This window comes from Bicyclus anynana, chromosome 10, assembly GCF_947172395.1.
Source record: "Bicyclus anynana chromosome 10, ilBicAnyn1.1, whole genome shotgun sequence".
NCBI lineage: Eukaryota > Metazoa > Arthropoda > Insecta > Lepidoptera > Nymphalidae > Bicyclus > Bicyclus anynana.
Window position 1 is genome coordinate 16,410,064 of NC_069092.1, and position 27,955 is coordinate 16,438,018.

Here is a 27,955-nt window from a genome sequence, read left to right on the forward strand (position 1 = left end):
TACAAGACGGTTTTATCTATGCCTGCTGATTGCTCTACATTCATGCACGAACCGTGTTCGAATCCATGCTTCACGAGGTATTCTTCATTAGTTCGTTCGCAACAGTTCGCGTTTTGCATAAATACATACATAAATTAAATGGTGTTTAGTGCTCCGATTTTTACCAGAAAAATAGTTTTTAAAATGTTAGATATACGAACCGGTGCCCCGTCAAGTCTCGAGCTCGTGGTATATTGTCACTACTGCTACTTTAATCCAGTATGTTAGTTACGCCACTACCCAATAACAGTTGTGGAGTGAGTAAATGATATCATAATAATTGGGTTTCGAGTACGGCTATCGGTTACTATGATAGCTTTTTTTCCAAGGCTGTTAATAAGTAACTAATTTGCATTACCGTAACTCATGAACACTATCTTTTTAGCAATATATAAATATAAATATGTTACAAGCGAAACCTATCAGATTTTTACGACAAATGTAACTGGCAGCAACCGACGCCTATCTGGACTTTCAACATATGTAAAATTTCACCAATTTCACGCCATACATTAATATTATCGTTCTAATGTTGTCGTTCGATTTCCCACGTTCTATTGAAGTTAACTTCCGTTAAGTAAGTTCCAGAAAACTGATTGGATTTTTAAAAAAAACATCGCACTAGTCAACGTGGGTACTTAATTTATGTATTCGTAATTTAAATAGAGTGAAATTATCCACCGATTGAAAGTTACGCGCGAAAGTTTGGAATTTCAGAGCGCTTTCGACAATTTTCTATTTTTAAAACACGCGTCTGGTCTCCTGAAATAGACAGTGTTAAAGATTTAGACGTAAATTGTGCACGGTTTCCTTTTTGTTATAAAATAAATTTACTTGACGAAGACTTATATAGTAAATAAATTAAAAGTGCACGTAATAACATCATAATGGTAAGTGGACGAGAAACCTTTTTAGTGAAAAGTTTCAAACTTTTAACGTCATAAAAATAGGAGATTGGTGTTTTGTATTTAAAAATAAATTTTGTTGTGTCACCGTCCGTAAGGATATATTCCATGTGCAATTTTATGGTTAATTTTAATGGAGGGAAATGAAACTAGCGGTGTATTATCTTTATTAGAAAGTCTTAGTAATTTTAACATGCGGTCTATTTGGACGAGAGTTCGAAGATCGGGTTGCAATAAGGTACGACGAACTCTGAAGTAGGTGAATATGTATTTCATACTTGCTGCTCAAGTAGATATTACGGAAACAGAGCTTTTGTTATCAAAATATCGCATATTGCGTATGAAGCGTATTTAACTGCGGAATTTCGGTACCGACACTTGACTTTGTTATTGAATAAAAAGAGCCGGACTCTCCCATCGAGGATCCTGTACAATTTTGTGGATTTAATTACAAATGTAGGTACTTTTAGCTTTATAATTTTTTAATCTTGTAGTTTATGACGGTATTTGGAAAATTTCATAACCATGGCCAAGAGAAAGTAGGCTAGGCTACCCTAGGTCGTACCCTAGACCCTAGGTCGTATATATTTGTTTCCTTTATTAAGAAATTTGATTTTTCCATTATTTGATTTTCTATATCTTTCTTAGACCTTAGCTTTCAATTTTAATTCGATATCAATCAAATCAACACAATCTCCACGCGTTACCAAGTTAACTGTCTCGACAGATAGACATACAACGAAGTGATCTGATGAGTCCCCGGACTCGTTTATTCCTTTACTTGTACGCAACCCTAAAAAGAGATCCGTGATAGCCCCAGGGATATGACCTCTGCCTCCGATTCCGGAGGGTGCAGGTTCGAAGACGGTCCGGGGCATGCACTTCCAACGTTTCAAGTTATGTGCATTTTTAAAAATTAAATATCATGTGTCTCATACGTTGAAGAAAACACATTGTGTGGAAACCTGCATACCTGAGAATTTTCTTAATCCTCTACGTGTGTGAATTCTGCCAATCCGTATTGGGACAGTGTGGTGGAGCTATTAGCCTAACCCCTCTTATTCTGAGAGGAGACTCGTACGCAGCAGTGAGCCGAATACGGGTTGATACTGATGATGACCCTAAAAAGGTATTATCATATCGATAGATCGATAACCAATTCTCAGTTTGTGTACTTCCTCTCGGCTCATCTTTTGACGTTGACTCTCATGAATATAATGTGACGCGTGAAACTCGAGGGAAACTTCGCGGAGAGCTTAGGCTTTTCTTCCATCGTAAGCGGAACAAGCGCTTTGAGCGAAGTTAGTTGGGAAATGTGAATATATAGGGACTTCCTAACACCTCAGTCCGTAAGCTGCATAGACCAACGACTCCCTGCGATTGCGACTCGTTAAATCGTTGTTTGCTAAAGTATGGAGAGATAACTATAATGACAGCTTTAAATACCACCAACTTGCTGCGAAACTCCGTGTATCAAGACATGGACTTAATAAAAATCCATCTCTCGCTACGCTTTCTCTCAAGTGGAGAGCAGGCTTGTAAGTCGCGCGTGTACTCGCATCTGTTTACGGGCTCGCTGAAGTCGAGCAACGTTCTGCAGACTGAGGATCATATTTGAACGACTATTTTTTACAAAGATTTTATTATACAATATTACGTTTAGTTTTACTGTTAAACTAAACGTTGTATGTGTGGAATTCACTTTTTTCAGCGTCTAAATTACATGAAAATCCGTTTAGTCCGTTACGATGTTTCCGAAAAGTGGATGAAAAATAAATGTTGTATAGTATCCTATCTAGACAAATATATAGGTATCTTCTGTATTATCTAGGCAGATATTGCGAAGAATCAAGAAACAGGAAGCGGTGAAGGCGTCGCAAATGTCGCGGCAGAGAATTCAACGGTGGAACCTAAGCCAGCTGCTGCTGAGGTAAGTTGAATTCCATGTAGACGGTGTCAGGTCAAAATAATTATGTCAGCAATAATAGGACGTTCTGAACTCTGAAGGGTATGGTTTTAAGACTAATTATATACATATGAGGCTTAGTATCTATGCTTCAAGTTCAAACTAATCCAAAATATATGTAATCTTTTCAGAAAACAGAAAGTGTAAAATCAGTATTTTCTGTGCCAGCTAATGCTCCTTTTCAAGAGGAAGCTAAAGTGACTGATACTGCGACATTACCGATCGCGGTATTGCCTGCAGCAGTTCAAGAAACAAACCCCGAACAAACTGCGACAAACCCAGATAATTCTCAGCCAGAACAAGTACACGTAGAAGAGATAAAATCAAGCGCTAATCCTGTGAATGTCGAAGTTGTTCCAGAACAAGTGTTAATTCAGGAAACTCTGACAGCGACAAGTGTCGATTCAGATGTAACAGAGCAAAAGAAAGAAGTTACAACAGAAGCAAAACCTGAGGCAGTTGTGGTAGAGCAAAAAAAAGAAGCCGAGCTAGCACAATCTCAACCAGAGCAAAATGAAGAAGTCAAAACAGTACCACAACCTGAAGTGGTTGCACCAGAGCAAAGCAAAGAAGAAGTTAAAGTGGAAGCGCAATCGGTTGCACCTGAAGCATCAGCTGATGCATCTCCTTCATCAGAGAATGGAAAGGCAGAAGCGCCTGAAGTGAAGGAATCGGTAAGTTATGGCATTATCGTTTTTACTTCATTGAGTATCAAATTATTCCTAAGCAGCGTACTTTAAGGAATTAATCTAAATTGGCAAGATTTTTGAACGTTGGGGCATAAAAGTCTAATTCTGTTTGCTGAACCATTTAATTTGTATAAGTTATGTTTGTTGAAGTTCCAAACATGTTACAGGGTGATTGGCTGCAAAGGGAACAAGAACTACTTAAGAAGATTGAACAGTTAGAAACAGTTAAAACTGAGAGAAGTGAAGATGGCCTTAAATTGGAACTAAAGGTTAGTTGATCTTATTACTTAATAGTTAGGGGCTAATTAGGGGCATTAGTTAATTAAAGATATTGATATAACATGGGTAATGTTACGTTGGTATTTAGAATTACTATGATATCATTAATAATAATAGTTGTAAAAATAATTGTAGTTGTAATTGAAAATTTATCTTTAAAAGATCCGCGAAGAAGAAGTAGACCTTCTGAAGGCTAGAGTCAAGAATCTTGAGACAGAGTTACAGGCGGCGTTATCGAAACCTGGAGGAAAAAATCAGGAGATGATCGAAAAGATCAAACTGCAACATGAAGAGGTAAGTGGATTAATTGATAGGTAGGATAGAAAATCTGATAATCTTCGTATACGTGATTAAAAATCATCCATATTAGCTTTATATTATGTGACGTAATAATTGTTTAGACAGATAAACTAAGCAAAAATGCCTCATTATAAATTTTTTTGAGTTTTTCTTTTTCCCAAGAAATTCTCAAACTTCACTCGTAGGCAATTAGTGTTACACCCTGTGCAGTGTGCAATGTGCATGCACGGTAAGTTGTCAAATTCGGTCATAAATCCATAGATTTATATTGGAGGAGCGTGCTGGGTATAAGCTGTAAATCAACTCTCCTATAAAAAGGGAGGTGTAATGCTACAATGGGACGTTGAAAATTTATAGGTAGATGATGAAGTTTAAAACATCAACTAAGGTGACATAAATTTCTAGTTGCTGAGCAAAGCCCGGGGGATGATATTCGATAAAACGAAGGTGGTGAAGAACCAGGAGCTGCAGATAGACGCGCTCAACACTCAGATACAGTCGCTGAAGGACATCAACGTCATCACCAAGGATCTGCTGGAGATCAGGAACTCCGAGGTTAAGGCGATGGAGGCAAGTTGACCATTTGTATATAATTTATGTTTTCATCCATTTAACTATTTGACAAAAATGTCAGTGTAAACAACTAGTATATTCTGCTCTTCACGCCAAAAACGTAAGAAAATCCAAAATCGTTACTGGAGTTTATAATTAAGTGCGTTGCGAAGTCTATTTTCTTTTTGAAACCAATTTTCGGTTGGAGGTCGATAGAGTCGAGGATCTATTCTTAACAGTGGAACATTAATAGGATTGAAAATAACATCGATTTTGTTTGTCTTGACAGATATAATTAAGTAGGATATATAGGATATGGTCAGCTGTCCGTTCCTCTCCCATTCTTCTATCATACCAGCGAAACTTACCGTGCGGATTACAACTTAATAATGTGTCTTCCCTATCTCCGTCTCCTTCTGTCCACCTCTACTGGTGAAGGAAAAATATCCTGTGTGAAAGTTTTCTTAATTATCTATACGTGTGTGAAGACTGCCAATCCGCATTTGGCCAGCGTGGTGGACTATTAGCCTAACCCCTCTCATTCTGAGGGCAATCATGCTCAGCAGTGAGCCGAATATGGGTTGATAATGATAATGATGTATCTACAATATAATGCGTGTCCCGTATCAGGAGCGGCTGCAAGTGATGGAGGCGCGCTTCAAGGGCGAGAAGGAGCGCTACGACCTGGTGCTGAAGCGCGCGCAGACCAGCACCAACATCAACGACGACCTGCGCAAGGAGTACGAGACACAGCTCTCTATATTCAAGGTAACCTCAGTCATGGATTAGCCTATATGCTATTTAAGCAATTGGTTAAGGACACCAGAGTCGACCGAGAAAATAAACGAGCACACAGAAGTTAAAGCAATTTCAAAATCCGCGCAATTGTTCTTGATTGATACATATTCTATCTACGGTAGCTAACCTAGTTAAATTTTTAAAATTAATTCTTTGTAGTTCGCTTAAGGATAGGGAAGCCCACAGGCGAAGATCGCTTAGTGCATCAAGGTTACCTGATCCGGCACTGGGTTACCTGTTAGTGTTGCCGCTCACAAATGCCAGGTTCCCACTTCGCCGGATCGGCAGATTTGCCGAAAACCGGACACCGGACAGAGGTTGTCACATTGTTGAATGCCGAGCTCGGTGTTTTTCCCGGACACAGTTTCCTCTTTTCTGATTCTATCATGCAAATACTTTTAGGATGATTCGCTGAGTGACTCTCAACCTTCTTAAAGGCTCTACAATAAGCAACCATTGTTAAATACACTTGCGGATCAAAAATCTACTTATTCCTTGAAAATTCTTATAAAAATCTTGAAAAATTTTAGGGTATCGTACGGAACTCTAAGAATACAGAAAGCACTAGAAGCCACGTTCAGCCGTTATTATAAAGCACGCATTGTGCACACGGCATACAGAGAGTGACAAATCGCTTGTTGGTGAAATTACACCAAAAAAGAGTAGTTTAAACGGCTCCTTTCCTATGTTAACCTACTTAACCACGTTTTTCTGTTACCAGTTTATTTGTCTATACGTGTATTCAAGCATGTTTACTTGACCGCTACAATTTCATTGGTTATTAGTTTTTATTTGTTTTTTAACACATTGGTACAAATGATCAAATGCTTTATTTAAGTTGAATATTACACTAACAAAAACTCAATTGGTCTTTCCAGGAATTAAGGGAGAAGTATGAGCTGCGAGTTCAAGCTCTGGTTGCTGAAAACAATCGTTTGAAGGAGTCTCTGCAGAGAGGAGCTACGTCTTAACTACTAGAGAATATCTCAAGGATGCGGATTGCGTTACATTAAAATAAAGACTGGTTTTGTAAAGGAAATTATTAATTAAACTATTGTTTTTTCACATTTTAGTTTAATTATTCCAAAATGATATAGAATACTTTTTGATAGTAAACAAGTATTATGGTCAAGACTGATTGTCATAATTTACAAAATGAAAATTCATTCACAACCATCATGACATCTGTCCATCTTATATAAGGGCGTACATAATGTTACCTCATTAAGTGGTACGAATTAGGTGATTGGCCTCAGGGCAGTGGCATGCTTTGGAGGGGCCCTGTATCAAAATTAGTTGGGGAGCCCAAATGAAGGGTACAAATTTCTCGCAAAACAAACGAGTGCTTGCTTAAAAAAATATGACAGTGACTTATCCTATATCTAGGATGTGAGAACTGCTAACAAGTTCTAGGTAAGAACCAGTATGTTCTCTGAAGTACCTACCTACTACACGTTCGAGTCCAGAGGATACCATCATAAGAGTTGCTGTCGAGTGACTTTTTTTTTAATTCTTTACGTGTCAGCCCTTGACTACAATCTCACCTGATGGTATGCGATGAAGCAATCTAAGATGGAAGCGGGCTAACTTGTTACGAGTAGGATGAGGATGAAATCCACACTCCTTTCGGTTTCTACACAACATGGTACCGGAATCGCTTGGCGACACGTCTTTGTCGGTAGACAGACGAAACCATCAGTCAGACCTGGACCAATTAAGAAAATCTTAATCGGCTCAGCCGGGGATCGAACCCTGGATCTCTGTCTTGTATATCCACTTCACATACCACTGCGCCATGGATGTGATCGAATAAGCCTCATATTAATATCGCGCTGACAGTGATTAATCGCCGCTCCGCACGCTCGCGCCGTCATGAATTTCACGTAAATTTCATTCGATGAACTTTGCAAACTCCAGAGCTTTGAATGTATTACGTGCAAAGTCCGAACTGCCGGGGCGCAGCTTTGGGTTGAGTTTTAAACATAAAAAAACCTTTAAAGTAACCTTTTTTATATAACAACTGGGAGCAAGTAGATGATCCATATGATGTTGCAATTATCTAATCACTTTTAGAGACCCTGTTGAGACCATATCAAACAATTTGCTGCACCGTCAAACTAGCCTCAGTTTGACGGTGCAGCAAATGATGACATCGGGAAATCTGTAGAGGGGACGGTACATGGGATTTTTACCCACTAAAACTATAAACTCAACTAAAGGCTATATGAAAGGTAGGTACCTCCCATGCACTTCGCCTATAAGGATTGCGTCGGAAAGAACTGTCTGGCCCCTGATCCGTCGTGAGTTTTAACTGACTTCATTATTCATGACTAACAACCCATATTTGGCTCACTGTTGAGCAAGGGTCTCTTCTCAGAACGAGAGGGGTTAGGCCACCCCGCTGGCCCAATGCGGATTGGCAGACTTCACATACGTAGAGAATCAAGAAAATTCTCAGTTATGCAGGTTTTCTCACGATGTTTTTTTGAAATTTTCTCACGTGAAATTTATTTTAAAACAATGCACATAACTGAAAACTTAGAATTTCTTAGAAGAAAGAAAATCTCAAATTCTCATAAAGCCCGACCCCGAATCCAGGATTTTGTGAACCCATGTCATAGGCTGTATTAACACTTGTTGTGCTTTATGATGTTTACTAAAAATGATTTCCTAGATTCAACGTATGGAAAACAGTTGTGTAAAACAGAATTTTGCGGGCGTATATATAAGCCTAGCCCAGTAAACCTTCCTAGCGGTCGTAGAAATATCTAGACTAATAAAAAAGCTTTATTATAATAGGTCCGCTAGTACCCAATCTTCGAGGACAATGAAGTTTTCGTGAACGAGATGTTTATAGGATCGCATTAACCTTGCTGTAATGTGCCACATTTGACCCCAAGGTCAACCCGGCGCCGGGCCGTTGGGACCTTACCGATAAAGTGGACTCTAGACTAATCGTAGCATAAATTAGTTACGGCTACTTAGAGACTAGGAGCCCAACTGAAATAGTGTGCATAGTTTGAAACAAGTACAAGTTTTCATAAAGGTGGGTTCTGACCGGTGTGTAATGTATATCTGTAAAAAAATACGTGAAAATTAACAGTATTTTATACGTTAGAAGTTTTATGCGTATACCATAGCCAAGTAAAGACTCCTAGCGGTCGTAGAAAGATCTGCATAAATAAAAAAAGCTTCATTGTACTTATTAGGTCTAGTTAGCAATGAAGTTTTCGTGAATATAAAATATCGATAAAAAAATTAATTGATTTCATCTGAAAATGTTTCACATTAAAAAACTAAAGTTTTCACCTGCAAAAAGTAACTCAAGTAGGTAGGGTTAAAGAAAGTTACTCGATCATAATTAAGTGAGTTATTACTCAGTGTGCGTATAAAAGATTGATAACAGTTATCTGTAGCTACTCATATCAAGGAGATCCTTTATGGTGTTAACAAATATATAAAAAGTACCTACGGAAACGAAATAATGAAAATTGGGTCTTTTTTACCAAAACAAACACGTCGCTGACAGGTCGTCAAGTGTTATATTTAAGACTCATTTAAACTGTATGTAAGTATATCATCATTACCATTATTACAAAGAAACAAAGAAAGAAAAGTTTATTCAGAACTAGCGGCCCGGTAAAGTTTCGCTTTTACTTATGTGCACTTCTCCCCTATCCCTACTACCCCTACCTTACCCCTACCCTATACTGAAGGCGGATTAAAAAAAAAATTATGCACGTGAGCCGTTTCTTATAAATTAACTTGAAGTGTAACTTTGTTTTTAGCAATGGGTTTTCACTTACCACCAGGCCATCTGTTTGGTTCGCCATAACTGTTTAGTTGTTTCATCATCATATATAGTCGATAGTCCTTTTGCATGGACTTCCAAACAAAACAGTCTCGAGCCGCCAGCATCCAGCGGCTCCCTGCAACCCGCTAAATGTCTTAGGTCTACCTAGTGGGGGGTAGACCAACACTGCGTTTTCCGGTGCGGGGTCGCCATTACAGCACCTTGGGACCCCAACGTCTATCGACTCTTTGAACTATGTGGCCTGCGCATTGCCACTTCAGATTCGCGACTTGCTGAACTATGTCAGTGAGTTTAGCCGTTTACTCCTAGACTATTTGGTTTCGTGTTAGATAGGGCAGTTCCGAGTTTAGTAATTAGTTTGCTTTGAACGCTCCCGGCGGTGTAGAGATAATTTTGGTGGGGGGCCGGGGGTCAGTAAATCACCTTTGACTGTGGCCTCTGTTGGCGTAGGTTAATTAGGTGGCAGGTCCAAGAGTTCAGTGGATATGCGAACTACGTGTTATATACGCAGATACTCTATCACATTTTATGGTTAAAAGCCGCGGGCGACCGCTATTCCTAACTATTATAAATGCGAAAGAAGTTTTCTCTCTGCACTGACGTAAACAACAAAATAAACCTTTTAAAGTACCAAATTAAAAAATACCTCAGATTTCTGCAGAATAGGATAAAGAAAGATTTTTTAATTCAAAGTTTTAGCGGACTCAGACGTTATTGTACAAGAATAAGAAAACTAATGTCGAACAAAGGTATGACTTACAACATTTGTCAGGACAACTTAATTAACAAATCAAACTGTAACCAAAATAAGACCAGAGTGGCAGAGAATGACCTTGAGGGAAGTCACGCACTTGCGAACGTTGTGTGTAGGGTTAAAGGATCCTTTGACTGTTAACAAACACTCCTCTTTTCCACTGAAGTCCTGCCCGCACTGATTTTCTAATTCAATTACATTTTAAAATCCGCACAAAATACCCTTATTGCAATATTCGAAAAACCTTCACCTCGAGTCTATAGCGTCTCACAGTCGTCTTTGTTCGTTTTTTTTTTATTTAACCTATCTAAGAAATATGTACACAAAGTTAGAGCAGTATAGTCATTAATAAATATTTTGTTCCTGGGCCAAGAACCATTTTGTTTGTTTGTTTGTAACGCTTTCAAGCCTAAATCAATAACACGATTTTCAATGTGTTATCGGCAACATTACATTATCAGCGCTTCAGCGCAGTTTCACCCGCGTCGTGGCCGCCAGAATACGGGAATTAAATATAGCCTTTACTCGCTGATAATATAACTATTTATTGGAGAAAGAATTTTTAAGGGTCACATTCATGGTTCATGTGTGAAAGCGTAACGAGCTAATAAACATATTTTACCATTTATGATTTAGTTATTAGTTAGTACGACGTATGTATGAAATTCTGACAAAACCTTCAGACGGTCTCTGACGCAAGAGCGGTTAGTGGAATACCTATTTTTACTTAATTGACGAAAAAAAAAGATCGTAAAGAAACAAATCATATTAATTATAATTTTTTAAATCATTAAGTAACTATATTTTTATTTTTATCACTTTTTTAGTACCTACCTAACCTGCATACATGCAATGATTATTTGCTTAAGGTTCATACATTTTTACAATTTGCAGCACGTTTACATTTTTTATATGTGATAAATATAATTTCCTACATATTTTTTTTACCATCAATACATATACTTACTCCTCATCAATTAGTGCCACCACCATCATTCGGTCATTTCATTATGCTAAATAGTCATCATCATTTTATAAATAAACTACCGGATGTCCGCAACTTCGTCCGCGTGGAATTCAGTTTTTCACAATTCCCGCGGGAACCATGGATTTTCCGGGATGAAAAGTAGCCTATGTGTTAATCCTAAGTGAAATCTATTTCCATTCCAAATTTCAGCCAAATCGTTTCAGTAGTAGCGGCGTTAAAGCGTAACAAACGTCCAAACAGACGTCCAAACAAACATCCATACAAACTTTCGCGTATAAAATAGTACTAGGATAAGTTTCGAGTGCCTGTTTGTGATTATAAAACAGCTGTTACCTACTACTGAAGTATTAGTATCTAGCAATATTCTATAGTTAGGTATTACACGATAAACTGAAACGAACTTTCATAAAGTCTGCCTGTATTTCTGTTTGTCCGGGTTATATTTGGAACGGCTGAACCGATGACATTGGAAGGTAGAGGAGCAAAAATCGGTAATGGCAAGCTCGCGAGATTTGTGGAACGGAATTTCACGCAGAAAAAATCGCAATAGCTAGTTAATTAAAAAATAACAACGATTGTGTATAGTAATGGAAAATTCTGGGAATACCCCACCCTGCTCCACCCTTCGTTATCAAAACATAATTTATATTAGACGAATTCAAACGGTTTCAAATCCCAATCACGGTTTAGCTGTAGGCTGTAGCTTTTGGAAAGGAATACATCGCGTACAACATATGTTTTTGTGACATTTGTTATATACCTACTCGTATTCAACAAACAACAAAATGTTCTTGTTGTTGTGCTTGATAGCCAGTGTGGCTTCTGAAGGGTTATTATGTAACTCATTGTACCATTATATTAAGTCACTACATCATTTTTCATCGTATTCTCGTAATTGTGATTATCTAACACAGTTATTTCAACGAAATTATCTTGACTACGACATTTTCATCAAATGGCAGCTACATTTTGTTTTAGCGATCATCTAATATGGTTATTTCAACAAAAATACGTAAATAACGGGTTTTCGTTGAAATAATCTTACTAATTGCTACTGCCACTTTAATAATACTTGTCACATTACGTAAAATGAAGATGAAGAGGTCATTTAGTTGAAAATTCGATGTCAGATTATTGCATAAACGAAAATATGATGAAAAACGATGTAGTGACTCATTATTTGAATGGTACACCGAGATACATAATAACCCTGCTGATCACGGAGTTGTGAGTTAGATTCTTATCCTAGGTCAATGCTATAATAATATTATTATATATAATGCTGTGCTTATGCTTTTTGATCTCATTTTCAGTATAAATTCACAGGCCGAAGTTAAGCCGTCTATCATTATCATTAATTTCTGATAGTGGTCCTGAAAAAATATTGTTTTAGACAAGGAAGAAATTGAAAAAACCTAGCCATCAAATTATAATATAGGTAGGTACTGAATAAATTTATCGTTAGGAATTATTAAAAACAAACGTTTAATAGTGCTATTATATAATAAATTTATAAATTTTTATAATAATAATTTTTAATGGTGTATAATATTAATTATTTTTATTTTAATAATATTTATATTTTGTACTTTATAAACATAAAAAAATATAAATAAATGAAAGATTAAAATGTATTTTAAAAGTTAAATGGTTTATAGTTCACGTGAATACAAAACACAGTCACGGGAGTGCATTTTACTGCTAAAAGTATTAGGGCACGTTCACATGTGACGTTAACTTCTTTAAAGATTTGTAATCTCTAAGGTGAGAGTAAATAGTTTTAGCAGACTCAGAAGTGATTACAAAAATAAGAAAACTAATGTCGAACAAAGGTTAAGATTCACAACATTTGTCAAGACAACTTAATTAACAGATCAAATGATAACCAAAATGAAACCCTAGAATGAATGACAGAGAATGACCTTAAATGAAGTCACGCACTTGTGAACGTTGTGTGTAGGGTTAAAGGCGCCTTTGACAGATATTTAACACTCCCCTTTTCCACTTAAGTCACTCTCCCCGCCTATTCCAAGTAACCCATAAAGAATTACACAACAAGATGTGTGGACGGGCGCCTTATATCGCAAGTCGTTGCAACGCGGCGATAACAATAGGCATCTTCTGATTAATCACTTTCCGCTTTAGGCCACATCTGCACTTACCATCAGGTGAGATCAGGGGCAAGCCTTAAAAAACAAAACTCAACCACCGTCTGTGAGGAAGCTATACGCAGTTTGCTTCTTTATACATCTGCTTCTTCTTCTCCATCATCTTCTTCGCTATATCGTTTATATACGTTTAATACCGTCTTGCTGGCCGTTGTGTTTTCGTATAAAAACACAAAAGTACAAACACGTAAGTGCATGTACTTAGTATTAACATATTTAAACAGAACCTTTGTTAATTGTAGTTTAACTAAATTTTGAACCTTAATTAATCTACACTGTATGAAAATCCGTTCGGTAGTTTTGAGTTTATGGGGTTTTTTGTAGCGTAGGGTAAACAAAAAGTGCAGTTTACGTGCAATTTACACGGGCTTGTTAGTTCAGTGCGGACGCTTCCTTCATTTATGCGAGTCGGAACTCAAAACACTTTTGTAATTGAATCTTTTTTGTGCTACTTTGAGTTAATATTTAAGAACTGTATAAGCCGGCAGCCGATTAGTGCTTATAGACAATGGCCGGATTCACAGGCCTCCGAGTATGCTAAAGACTGATGTTAAAGAAGATTAATGTTAAAATCGAACTGTTGCCAAGCGCAGAAAGGTGACTAATAATATTTAAAAGTCTGTCTTTGTATTCTTATACATACTTAGATGTTATTGAGATCTTTACATTTGCTTTTTTTTTGTATTGCTAAATAATCTTATTTGCAACTTGTGAGTTCGTCCGCGTGGAAATTAAAAAAAAATTGTTTGTTCAGTAAGAGTCTCGTGAAAGCCTCGTCAAAATCGGTTCGTTCTTTTTTAATAAATAAATAAATAATAAATAATAATCATTTATTTGCAAGAATTATTGTTCTTTACAATATTCAACTAAATTAATAGTTTGCAAATGTTATACATACAGTGAAAAAATACAAACAGTTACAATTACTAAAATAAATGAAATAAAATTAAGAAAAAAAAAATAATAATTACAATCAGTCAATTACAAATTTAAAAAGTCACAGTACTAAATTAAAAGATATAAAATTACAAAAAAAAAAGAAATAAATAACACAAACAGTCATAATTACCAAATTAAACGGGAAAATTATAAAATTATAATTTTACAATTACCAAATAATACAAAAATTAGAATTAAAAGTAAGAATGTCATTAAAGAATTAAGTCAAATATTCCTTAAGGTCGTAGTAGCACTTATCAATAAGCCATTTATTCAATTTCATTTTAAAATGAGGCAAGCTTAATTTTCCAATGTCATCAGGTAATTTGTTAAATATTTTTACAGCCATACAGTATGCACTTTTCATATAGCTACCAGTACATACTTTTGATAACATTAACCTGTTACCGTGTCTGACTGACTTATTGACAGTGACTTCACCTCTTCGTTGAAAATATTTTGGATGGCGCTTAACAAAAACGCAAACATCTCTAATGTACATACATGGCAGTGGAAGAATGTTCAACTGTTTAAAAAGAGGTTTACAGCTATCCAATGGCCCTGCTTTACACAAGGCTCTAATGCATTTCTTTTGTAGTCGGAATGCTCTTATAAAGTCCACAGAGTTACCCCAGAGTATTAAACCGTATGACAGTACCGACGATACATGTCCGTGGTATGCACTTAAAGCTGCATCCATTGAAACCGTCTGCGTAAGACGTCTGAGCGCATAAACAAATTTGGCCAATTTTGTGCAAATGTAGTCAATATGAGATTTCCAGTTCATTGTTTTGTCATAAACTAACCCTAAAAATTTTATTGTGTCATCTTCTTCTATTTGAATGTCATTATACTTAAGATTAACTGGTACTGTATTTGCATTATAATAATTGAATTGCATAAATTTAGTTTTATTTAAATTGACTTGCAAATTGTTTTCATTCAGCCAAGTTATTATATTATGTAGAACAGTGTTTATCTCTTGTTCATACGTAATACTATTATGACATCTAACTAATATAGTTGTGTCATCTGCAAACAATACGCACGGGTGGCTTGTCGCTGCTGTTATATCGTTTATGTAGGCTAGGAAAAGAAATGGTCCTAGAATACTTCCTTGTGGTACTCCCTTTTTATTGCATTTGTATGTCGAATTATATAATGTCTTAATATTCATTTCTAATTTACTAATTTGTGTACATACAGTCCTATCATTTAGGTATGATTTTACCCATTGATGAGCTGTTCCCCTAATTCCATATCTTTCTAATTTGTCCAATAAGATATTGTGATTAACAAAGTCAAACGCCTTAGTCATATCTAAAAAAATAGCAGTTATTGGTACCTTGTCATTTAGGCTATCATTAATTATTTTACTTAAATAAAAACAAGCCTCAGTAGTGGAACTATTATCACGAAACCCAAATTGTTCTCGAATCAATAAATTGTTGGCGTCAAAGAATTTTTTTAGTCGCTTCAACATTGCTTTCTCAAATATTTTCGCTAAAATAGGTACCAACGTAATAGGTCTGTAGTTATTTATGTCACAACGATCATTTTTTTTGAATAAAGGTTTAATAATAGAAATTTTTAAATTATTTGGAAATGTTCCTTGCTGAAATGATTTATTTATTATGTCTGCTAGTGGTCCACATAAGTAATTGGCACAATGTTTAACTATGTCTGTCCTTATCTCGTCATAACCGACAGCTCTAGTGTTGTTGAGCGATTTAATAATAGCTAAAATTTCAAAAGCATCCGTCGGGTTTATAAAAATTGAGTGACTATTAGATGAATAACAATATGATTTACTACCGTTTTTACTCAAAGTGGTCGTTTCGCTTAAATTTATAAAAAAGTTATTAAAAATTTCACATAGCTCATTAGGATCCTTAATTGTTCCTGTGTGCGTTTTTATAAGAGAAATATCATTAGGCTCTATCGTTTTCCCTAAATTATCATTTATTAGTTCCCAACTGGCTTTGCATTTATTTTTCCTATTAACTATGTATCTAGTACTTTGTAGTTGTTTAGACTGATAAATACATTTTTTAAAAATGCTATTATATTTCAAATACTGTTTTTTATTTATTTTTTTATTTGACCTACAGAGCCTATACGTCAAATGAAGCTTTCTTTTGTTCACACTAGACTTCTTTATACCTTTAGTGAGCCATGACGTATTTTTTAACGTACTATACATTTTTATTTTTCTTAAGGGAAAACATAAATCATAAAATAATTTAATAATTTCATGAAAGGAATCAAATGCTTCATTGACATTTTCAATATTCCGAACATCTGAAAAAGTAAGAGCTGAAATACATTCGTAAAATTTTTCCTTATTTTCCTTATTGTAGTCCCTTCGATATTCAAACCATGTGGTAATACGTGGCCGTTTGTTTACTTTTATCGTTAAAGTTTGAGCTGTTTCATGGTCTGATAATGCTAAGTGGTGAATTTCCGCAATAGATGATTTTATATTGCTAACTATCAAATCTATGCAAGAAGATAACCTTGTTGGATGTTTTATATGGGAAATAAGATTGTAAGTATCTATCAAATTAATCAACTCTTGGCTGTTTTTATTGTTCTTTAATGTATCTAAATTCCAATCTCCACATAATATTAGTTTTTTTTCTTTTTTCTTCTTACTAATTGTGTATAGAAGTAAATCGAGTTTTTTAAGAAACAGACATGGATCACTTTTTGGTGTTCGATATATACAAACGATTAATAAGTTATAATCTTGAATTTCAATGCTACAACATTCGAAAAGGTTAACTCTGCCCATATCACCTATAAACTTAACTTCTTTACAATTAATGTGAGTTTTTGTTAGTATACAAGAACCCCCACGATTTTTGTTTCTACAGAAAGACGCTGACAATTTATACCCTGGAATATTTAATAAACTCTCAATACCTTTCCCAATGAAAGTTTCAGTAAGACATATAATATCTAACTCATAATTTTTATGTTTGCTTAAATCTAGAAGAGATATGTATAACAGATCTGATTTACCAATAGCACCAGCAATATTTTGATGAAATATTGTTAAATTATTATTAACGAAAAAACTTTTGTTCATTCATTTTGTTGTTATCTGTTGGAAAAGATATGCTAGCTTTAGGTTTATTTTTTATTTTGTTGAAATACATGGGTATAGTAGTTTGTTTGGCCATTGTTCGTAACTCCACTATTGGTTGCGATATATTATTATTTCTGTTTAATCTGTTAGTATGATATGTTTTACTCTCTACATTTTCTGGCTCTTGTAGATTAATAAAATGTGAAATTGATTTTTTCTGTAGAATATGCTGAGTTACTATTTTATTTTGCGGTACTGCATAACTTCGATGTGTGCGCTTAAATGTTAAAAAACGTGTTTTATAATCGTCACGGTCAATTTCTAAATTAATTTTTTCGCTAATAGCAGTCAAATATTGAAATTTATTTACACAAGAATTGGTTAATTTAATAAATTTACAATTTTTATGATATTGTATTAAACCTGATACACAATTATTTAACATTGTTTCATTAAGATACGGATTATGCAACGTTTCTAGAATATAAACCCTACAATGATTAAATTTATTAAGTGCACTACCCAGATCTCCTATAAATTTATAAGGATTTTTGTCATTAGAGCCTATAGAAAAAATTACTACATCGTTCAACTCAACATTTCCTTGCAAAACCTCACAGTATCTAAGAACCTCATTTGTCTGCGCATTTGGTTTTATAAAAGATACAACTGAGTAAACATCATTCCAAGCGCATTCCATTCGTTTTTTTATTAATTTTATGGATAGTCCTGATATTTGTTGATCCCCTAGAATATAAATAGTGTTCGTTTTCCTTTTGTTGTCTTGGTTTTCTTGAGAGTTTTTACAAAAGGTGTAATTCTGATTCTCATTAAATTTGCTTGATGTTTTTGAAATTAATGTGACACTTGATTTTTTCAATTTATTTATACCGAAAATTTCATGATCTTGCTTATCTTTGGACATGAAGGAGCCTTTCCCCCGTCGCCCCCATATTATAGGAGTGTCATCAACGACTTTGCCAAGCTATAGTGATAAGTAGTCTAAAATCCGAATTAAAAACAACCTTCACCCATCTGTTTATTGGATGAAAAGTTTTATATCTTGGTATTTTAAATATTCTGTGGGCAGCCTGCGTTAAGTATTATTAAAAATTCTTGAGTATTATTAAATAGTTTGATCTGGAGTTTTTAGGCAACCTATTTTAATACGCATAATATTTTATATCTTATTTATTAAAACTTTCTATCCAATAAACAGACTTTGACTTAACTTTATCTCTGAAATAAGAAATAAGAATTGTAATGTTACAGGGTAAAACGACACCATAACTATGGCGTTTAACTGCAAATACAAACTTCTTACCATAATATTGACTGTTATCTCCGGAACATCACCGTCGACGATGTACGATGCCTACAGCGGGAATGTGTTAACACCTGAGCAGTACAAAGGACACATAAAAAGAAACACCACTTTGTAAGTACTGTTAGTGTTATTCTGTTAATAGGAGCATAAATATAATATAGTAGAATATCCGAATGAGAAACGATTTATGTACGACTTTTGCTATAAAAATGAATGAAAATTATTTTAGATGTTTCAGATTTTAGATGTATTTTCTGCGCCACGCGGCCAAATTTAAATTACGGCCGACGGTTATTCGATTGAAAAATAAACTCAGTTTAATTCGTTTTCTGTCCTGTGTTTACAAATTGTAGAACCAGCTACCTATTTAACTACATTTGGGAACTTGACATAAATTCCCTAAAAATATCGCTTCCTTAGCTCATTTGATGCTTGCTAATTGTCTTACAAATACCTTTATGAAAAAATTACAATATACAAGTATAATATGGTAGTTATCATTAACGATTTATAGCTGGTGCACAAATGAAATCGAACCTTGCAACCCTCACGAAGGAAGACGTGTGGACGGCTCGTGCAACAACCTGCAGCACCCCAGTGTAGGAGCCTCCCACACTCCGGGGTACCACGTGCTGCCGGTTGTGTTCGATGGCTGTAAGTCGTTTTGTAACAACTAACAACCTATAGTTTTTATAATGTACCTCCTACATTAGATCTTGGTTTTTTTAGCAGACTCTACAACATTTGTCAGGACAACTTAATTAACAAATCAAACTGTAACCAAAATAAGACCCTAGAATGACAGAGAATGACCTTGAGTGAAGTCACGCACTTGTGAACGTTGTGTGTAGGTTTAAAGCCGCATTTGACTGTTTACAAATACTCCCCTTGTCCACTGAAGTCACTCTCCCGGCCTATCCTAAGTAACCCATAAAGAATTACACAACAAGAGATGTGGACGGCTCGAACGCCACGAGCACACTTAAGCCGACCGTACCGCAAGTCGTTGCAACGCGGCGATGACAGTTTACAATTAAACCCATGCATTTCTAGTAATACCTATTTAAAAATTGATGTAACATTCCAGACAATGACTCAAGGAAATCTTGTCGAGGAAAGGAATTGCCGTTAAGCAGAAAAGTTCGCACAACCCTATTACTGGAAGGCCGATTGCCTGATCAGCAAATAACCCATCTTCTTACGTACTTTTCGGTTTTCATGTCGGCAGATGTTCTCTCTTTTCACGATACAAGTAAGACATTATTAGTAATACATTTAGTATGTATTAGTATAATCAGAGTAATGAGATAATATTAATTATTCAATCTTCATTACACCAATGTTACTGTTCTCAATATTTTAAGTGAAAAAGAGCTAGCTCATCCAGTAACTTTAGGTTATGCTTAATGTTTGTTTGCGTATCATGATTAAGCCATTAATCAGTTTGATTGTACCTTTTTAAAAACCCACAAAAATAGGGCTATTACCTAATATCAATTCTCTACAATTTCATTAAATAATTTAATGAATATATATTATAAATCAAATTTTGCAAATTAAAAATTTAAATAGTATATTGTGAGTAAAAATAGTTTTGCCTGTACTAAATAATATAAATATATACTAAATAAATAATATTCCCAAGATTATATTAAAATATACAAAAGATTAAAAACACTTCTCAACAAACAGATGAGTGAAGGTTGTTTCTAATTCGGATATTATTGAATCACTAGAAATCAAAAACTAATTTTGTAGCTCCTAGAGTAGGTAGGTATGTAAATCGCTGTTGGATATAGTCATAAATAAAATATGAATTACAATTAAAATCCCATACATCTCGTATTTGACAATATCTTTATGATTTCAGTCAACTATATGATATGGAATACACACTGTTGCGATGAAGGCGGAAGGGATGACCCCGAGTGTATAAGTATAAAGATACCGGACGATGACCCCGTGCATCGGTTCTCCAGCGAGAGATGTTTGAACTTGACAAAGCCTTTTACTTTTCAATCAAATGGATGTGCCAGCACGAAATATTCTCCGGAAAGGGTAACTTTTACAGATTCATTTACTAATTATAAAGAGGTCAAGTTTGTGGTGTTGTAGGGGGTAATCTCTGATTGATCTGGTGAAACCGCGGGGCGTCGGCTAGTATACGATAAATGTATTTAACCTATTTGAAAATCTAAGATTAGGCCCCAGATGATTTTTCAAGGCTAAATAGACATAGGCTTTATTATAAACAAGCCTGGTGGAAAGCTATAATGTATTCTAAATTTGAGCATGCCTAGAAAGTGTCTTGCCTATTCACTTTTGCATTCATAATATTTAGGTATGTTACTCCAGTATTGATGATTATTTATGCGATTAAAAAGCTTGGTATTAAACTGCATGCACTACTTATATGACTTTGTACTTAGTTATAAATAATTTTGTAAAATAGTGATACAGAAAACAATAAACCCTGGCTATGTTTGTTGTGGGCTTTTTTCGGACCAAAGTGCGTTTGGAATTCTCGAAACATTAATTTCAAGTTTTCGACTTTATTTATTACCAAATCATGACATCACTTGACGTGTCAAAAGTCCTTGTAAACAAAATGAATTTTGGGTTTGAGAGTTCGACTTTATGAACGTACTGTTTTTAAAAGAAGCCTATTAAAGATGAACATTTGTTTAACGATCCCCTGGGGGCACCCCCACAAAATCTGTGAATTCCACTGTTAAGTCACCTTTTACCTACAGATTGTAACATCGACCCCTGCATTTGATTTGTCTCACATTTACGGAAATAAGCTGGACAACTCGTTGACGAAAAGAACTTTTAAAAATGGCTTACTGAAGTATGAGATAGCTGACGGACGGATATGGCCTCCTTCGTTAGAACACTACCAAGGCATATGTATAGCGAACGAGCCGCCCCATGAAACAAGATGCCACGATGTGGGTACGATGTCGTTTTTACACGATTTATATTTGCTTCACTTGTCACATGTATGTAAGAAAATCTTGGAATTTCAATTTGACCCACTTCCCGGTCTTCGTGTAGGATGAAATTTTGCACACGCTCTGAGTTCTGATGACAATACATGACTAGCTAAGAAACGTCATTACAAATCCAATATGGCGGCCTTCCCAATCACTTTAACTATGTAGGAAAGACAAATCTTGGAATCTTAATTTGACCCACTTCCCGGTCTTCGTGTAGGATGAAATTTTGCACACGCTTTGAGTTCTAATGACAATATATGACTAGCTAAGAAACGTCATTACAAATCTAATATGGCGGCCTCCCCAAGACAGCGGACTGGTTGTTTTAAAATTTTGATATGGATATCAAATGAAAGGGTTTGCTGTGAGGAATACGAAAAAAATAGTTACGTAACTTAAATCCAAAATTTGTAATTTTTAGTGCGTGCTAAATGCGTGTTTTTTAGTTTTTAAACAATTTAAAGTTTTTATACATGGTTTTTGAAGTGATATCTTATTATGGGAGGGTACACCGCTTCGTAACGTAACGCGCCACTCTGTCTGGCTTTCCTTTCTCTCTCTCATACATAACTTTTGTCAAGGGTCCCAAGACGCACACGTTTCTTTTTTTTATGTGTACGATTCATAGTGCTTTCCCTGCACGTGTCCTTCGTACGTTGGTTTCTAATAATTCTACTTCATACTAATATTATAAACGCGAAAGTTTGTATGGATGTTTGTTATTCTTTAACGCCGCTACTAATGAATCGATTTGGTTGAGGAATGGAGATAGATTTTACTCTGGATTAACAAATAGGCATCCCGAAAAAATTTCCCGCGGGATTTCTGAAAAACAGAATTCCACGCGGATGAAGTCGCGGGCTAGTGTCCGCTAGTGTCTAATAATACAATAAAATTATTATTGTGACATAAAATCATGTAATATACATTCGTGCGATAAGGTATAGTGATACATGAGACCCTGCACATGTAATCCAACTAAATCGTCAAACTAATAAATTGGACACCGATCGCATCAGAATCCCGATTCCCTTTTAACGATGTACAATTAAAAAGTTGTCCGACTAAATTGTAAAAGTTGATTGATAGTCGGCCAATTTAAAAATTGGATGTGTGCGGTCGACAGTCGGCCAACTAAGAATTATTGTAAGTGAGCGGGTGCTCTTAAGAGTCACTCGGTACCGGACCCTGAAGGGGTTCGTCTATACTAATATTATAAAGAGGAAAACTTTGTTTGTATGTTTGTTTGTTTCTAATGGATAGGCTTAAAACTACTGGACCGATTTTAAAAATTCTTTCACCATTCGAAAGCTACATTATCCACAAGTAACATAGGCTAAATTTTATTTAGGAAAAAAAGGGTAGGGGTAGGGTAGGGTTAGGGTAGGTAGGAATAAGGTAGGGGTAGGGTAGGGATAGTTGAAAGTTTACATCGAGTTTCACGCGGACGAAGTCGCGGGCGTCCGCTAGACATTTATAATTTCACTACAATTTCAGGAGATGATTCCAATAACGGCATCCTAGGCACAAACCTGTTCACTGTATGGATGTGGCGCCATCACAACCACATCGCCACTGAGCTGGCGACGATCAACCCGTGCTGGGGCGACGAGCAGCTATTCTATACCGCCAGGGAGATCAACATAGCCATGGCTATGCAGATGTTTCTCTATGAACATCAACCGATACTACTAGGTAATATTAACTTAGTATCTCAACAAGACAGTTTGGTAATACATAGTTGAGTTATATCCCAGTGGGTATGACCTCTGTCTCCGATTCCGGAGGGTGTGGGTTCGAATCCAGTACGGGGCATGCACCTCCAACTTTTCAGTTGTGTGCATTTTAAGAAACTAAATATCAACAATGAAGGAAAAAAAAACATCGTGCGGAAACCTGCATACCAGAGAATTTTCTTAATTCTCTGCGTGTGTGAAGTCTGCCAATCCGCATTGGGCCAGCGTGGTGGGCTATTGGCCTAACCTCTCTCAATCTGAGAGGAGACTCGAGCTCAGCAGTAAGTCGAATATGGATTGAGAACAAACACCTTTGTGTGTGTACTTGTAGTAGATCAAGATATGAATAACCTTTTGTTTATACGATATTCAGAAGTAAGTATTTAAAAAAATATTGCGATTAGGTTGCCTTATCAATGGTAGTTTGGCCAAGAGGTTTTACATTAAATAGATAGGTGAAGGTCGTTTCTAATTCGGATCCTCCATTATAAGTTAAATGAGCGTCGAACGGTTACCACTCATAGGTATGTGGCGATAACTTACAACGAAGCAAATCAACAAACAAACCCAAGCAGTCCTATAAAACCAGTATATCCATTAGCAACTCACATGCAGTCTTCTTTTCTTTGTATAATGTACCTACTTCAACATTTATTGTATACCAGCTAATGTAACTGTACAATTGCAAATAAATAAATTGAATTGAATTGAATTTTCATTTCACTTTTATAGGTGAAGAAAATCTTATGAAGGAAGGCGTTTTGTCTCCGAGTCACGGCTACAGAGATGTGTACAACGAAGATGTTCTCCCACAGGTGTCTTTAGAGTATGGGTTTTCTTTGCGATGGACTCACACTATACAAGAAGGTATAGCGAAGTATGTATAAGTGAAATATAAAATATAATTTAATAATTAATAGCGGATGCCTCGCGGTTTCACTGGTGCCCATTCCCGTGAAAATACGAGGAGAAAATATAATCTATACAGCTTTGTAATGGTGAAAGATTTTTTTCAATCGGTCGAGTTTTTGATTTAAATCCTAATAAACAAAAAACAAATCATACATTTTTATAATAATTATTATTACTTTGATCTTATGAATATCCTAATAAAGTATTCTTTATTTAAAGGGTTATATTATGACATTGAAATAATATTACAATTCGAACCATACAAACTTTATAAAATTAATTATTTTTTATTTTGCATTTACTCGTATGAAAGTGATATTATGGCGTTATTTAATTTCGCATAAGAGCACTGGACCTTTGTAATACTTTTTTTCAGAATGTATGACACAAATGGCAATTACATCAAATATACGCGTATAGCCAATCTCACGCTGCGCACAGGCTACTTGGCGGTGGATGACAACATCGACTACATCACGCAGGGCGCCTTCCGACAGCCCACCGGGAACGTCGACCACGCCGTGGACCCGGATGTACGTTAATAAGATTTCATATGTATTTATAATTGAAGGACCACGCAGATACCCGTTTTGATAAATGGAAAGCCTTTGCTTATACATCTTAATTCACTGGGTGCCGCTGGTTTCTGGAGGCCGAAGACCGTGGTGTTTGAAAGTCCCTACAAATGGCCTTGATGATATGATAATATACTGTGACACGCACTTTGTAGTTTCTCATTCTTTATTATGGTAGGATTGATGAGATAATTTTTGGTCTTTTGTTTGTTATGATGACTTCTTTCGGCTTAAATTCTTCAAGGCCTGAGGACAAGTCTTCTAGAAATTGCGTGTTGCCAGTGATGACCTACATAAATCTGAAATACAGTCGTTAATTAAGGCGCCAAGAAGTGAAATTGGACGAGGATGGTATTGGTAGTTCGATAGACGTATGACCGTCCTTCCTAGAAAGTCTATGTCCAGCGTCCAGTGTATAAGTCGATGATGTCTATAATTAATACATTTGTATGATCATTACGTTGTAGATAGCAGAAACTGGATTGGGAATAACGCAACGGTTGTCCGACATAACCGCCAGTGATTTGCAGAAAAACAGATTCCTGGGCATCGCACCCTACGTGGACTACAGGAGGTATTGTTTCGGAGAAGTTATCAGAACATTCGATGATCTGCTACGCGCCATTGATCCTGAGGTAGGTACCATCTTTTAAATACTAGCAGATTAGATTTTACATCCCATAAGTCCAAACGTTCTTCAAAGCCGAGGTCTGAATCTCACGGGAGATTTGAGGTGAGTATCTTTTTTAGCTAATATTTGTGGTGTCGTCACCATCTGGTTAAATTCGCCAGCGAATAGAACGCCTAGACCGTTCATTGAACCCCAGCATTAAATGGTTCAAAAACAATTACTTGCCAATAATAGCAACGTCATATTGTGACGAAACTACACGGCCTGAGACCCGTGATATATTGGATGGCGCCCCAGAATAAAGCACTTTTTGTAAATGTTAGATCAATTCTGAGGTAACGGCCTCTCGATCCGGGTACCCCCTACGGGTGGGTCTGTAGCGTTATGTCAACCTTTGCAGGCCTGTACTTCACTGACTTAAATAGAGACTTTTTTCAGAGAATAGAGCTCTTAAAAGAGTTGTACGACGACGTGACGGACATAGATCTAATGGCAGGCATGTGGGTAGAGAGGCCGATCTCACGAGGGCGCGCGCCGGCGACGTTCTACTGCTTGACTGTGGAGCAACTGGTGCGCACCGTCGCCAGTGACAGGCACTGGTACGAGCGGCACAACAGGCCCAACGCTTTCACTATCAGTAAGTACATTGAAGGGTTAAACGTGAGTTTTGAGAAAGCAGTGTTTCCCCACTAGGTTGACCGAAAACACTAAACGGGTTGCAGAGAGCCGCTGGATGCATTGAAAACACCGACACAATTATTTTTAGCAATCTTGCTATGCTAATAAAATAAAATAGTTCCTTTTTCCGCATCGTGGCGTGGTTGTATTTTATTTTCTGGTCAAGCTGTACTTAGATACAAGCTAAATAGCGATTTCCAGCACTTTGCTGATATTGTAACAATTTACCTACTCCACTTTGAAAAATAACCTAAATCATAACACGACATCGTCAATCACGTAACGTAATTTACGTATGTTCTTTGGAAAAGTTTGAGAGTAGCTCAAAAAGTTTCATGACTTTCAGATCAGTTGCTGGAGATCAGGAAAGCCAGCATGGCCAGACTGCTGTGTGACGTCGGAGACAAGGTGACCAGCATACAGCCACGAGCATTCTTGATACCAGGTCCAGGGTAGGTTTATATTTATATGTAGATAGTTGTGGAGTTTTCTTTGTGCTAGAGCTCATCCTGGAAAGTACTTCGTCTTTTACCATGCTTATTATTGCTGCCAAGCAGCGTTGTTGTGTTTTGGCTTAAAGGGAGTAGTCGCCGGTGTAATTACAGGCAAATAAGGCTTAACACCTATGCCACAGGTTAGCGACTAAGGCGACATAGGACGTGTTATCTGTTTGCCTCGTTTGCTTGTATTTAGGGGATGGTTTTCTACTTCCATAGTTACATCCCCTTGCTCCTTCAAAGATTATTGTATTAGAAGAATAACAATTAAATAAAATTAATGAAAACATTTATTTCCAGAAACGAAATAGCAAGTTGCGAAAAAATTCCAAGCGTTAATTTAAATGCGTGGAGAGACAAGCGGTGTCGATCTCAGTAGGAGCAAAATATATACAAATTTGTGTAATTAAATTATCATGAAGTTAATTATTTGTAATTATCTATAATTATCCAGAATACTGCAAATTGCTACTCTAAGGTTGAAGATAATACCAGTAGATGATACGATTAGAAACAATCTCACCAGTCTGTTTAAGGATAAACAGACAAAGATTAATTTAATATAATATTACATGATTTTAGTAAAATGAAGATTACCGGCTATTATTTAGAAGCGTTTATTTATTGTTCATATTCCCAACAGGCTTTTCGTTTCGTTGAATGGTCATATTTCAATAATATTCAGATTGTAATTAAATTAAATTACTATAAATATGAATGAGTGAGAAAATATAAAAATACGCTTCATATAACATGATTTTTTCATTTTAATTAGTTCCTTTTTTTTCAACGGCCTCCGTGGCGCACTGGTATGCGCAGTGGACTTACAAGACGAAGGTCCTGGGTTCGGTCCCCGGCTGTACCGATTGAGGTTTTCTTAATTAGTTCAGGTCTGGCTGGTGGGAGGCTTTGGCCGTGGCTAGTTACCACCCTACCGACAAAGACGTACCGCCAAGCGATTTAGCGTTCCGGTACGATGTCGTGTATAAACCGAAAGGGGTGTGATTTTCATCCTTCTCGTAACAAGTTAGCCCGCTTCCATCTTAGTTTGCATTATCACTTACCATCAGATGAGATTGTAGTGAAAGGCTAACTTGTAAAGATTAAAAAAAAGTACCACAATAAATATGTAAATATAATAAATATGTACGAGTAAAATAAAATAGAAAATACTTGTACAAAAAGTTGTTTTATATTTTACTAAAAGGAAGCCCTTATGCAAAATATTATATTAGCACAGATTAAAAAAGTTTAGGCAGATAGAGCGCACGGAACATGACAATATCGTAGCCGCTGCAAATACAAAATTCAAAAAGTA

The 27,955-nt window shown here is 36.1% G+C and overlaps 2 protein-coding genes across 4 annotated transcripts; both read left to right on the plus strand.

Annotated features, from left to right (window-relative positions):
• The first annotated feature begins 245 nt into the window (after positions 1 to 245).
• On the plus strand, positions 246 to 6,593 carry LOC112046984 (uncharacterized). Of its 3 annotated transcripts, none has more exons than XM_052883753.1 (8): positions 246 to 296; positions 2,776 to 2,874; positions 3,042 to 3,584; positions 3,767 to 3,868; positions 4,041 to 4,172; positions 4,584 to 4,748; positions 5,361 to 5,498; positions 6,407 to 6,593. In XM_052883753.1, the coding sequence occupies exons 1-8, from the start codon at positions 261 to 263 to the stop codon at positions 6,497 to 6,499; spliced, it is 1,308 nt and encodes a 435-aa protein (XP_052739713.1). In that variant the 5' UTR covers positions 246 to 260; the 3' UTR covers positions 6,500 to 6,593. The 3 variants fall into 3 exon arrangements, with proteins under 3 accessions (XP_052739713.1, XP_023939634.2, XP_023939633.2); XM_024083866.2 differs by lacking the exon at positions 246 to 296 and adding an exon at positions 772 to 929; XM_024083865.2 differs by lacking the exon at positions 246 to 296 and adding an exon at positions 1,123 to 1,182.
• Positions 6,594 to 18,574: 11,981 nt separating this feature from the next.
• Positions 18,575 to 27,031, plus strand: LOC112046985 (peroxidase-like). Its single transcript, XM_024083867.2, has 12 exons — positions 18,575 to 18,720; positions 19,124 to 19,263; positions 19,697 to 19,861; positions 20,480 to 20,667; positions 21,363 to 21,564; positions 23,106 to 23,303; positions 24,077 to 24,221; positions 24,633 to 24,789; positions 25,299 to 25,466; positions 25,901 to 26,099; positions 26,487 to 26,592; positions 26,938 to 27,031. Exons 1-12 carry the CDS (start codon positions 18,575 to 18,577, stop codon positions 27,014 to 27,016), a joined length of 1,893 nt encoding a protein of 630 aa, XP_023939635.2. The 3' UTR covers positions 27,017 to 27,031.
• The last annotated feature ends 924 nt before the right edge of the window (positions 27,032 to 27,955 follow it).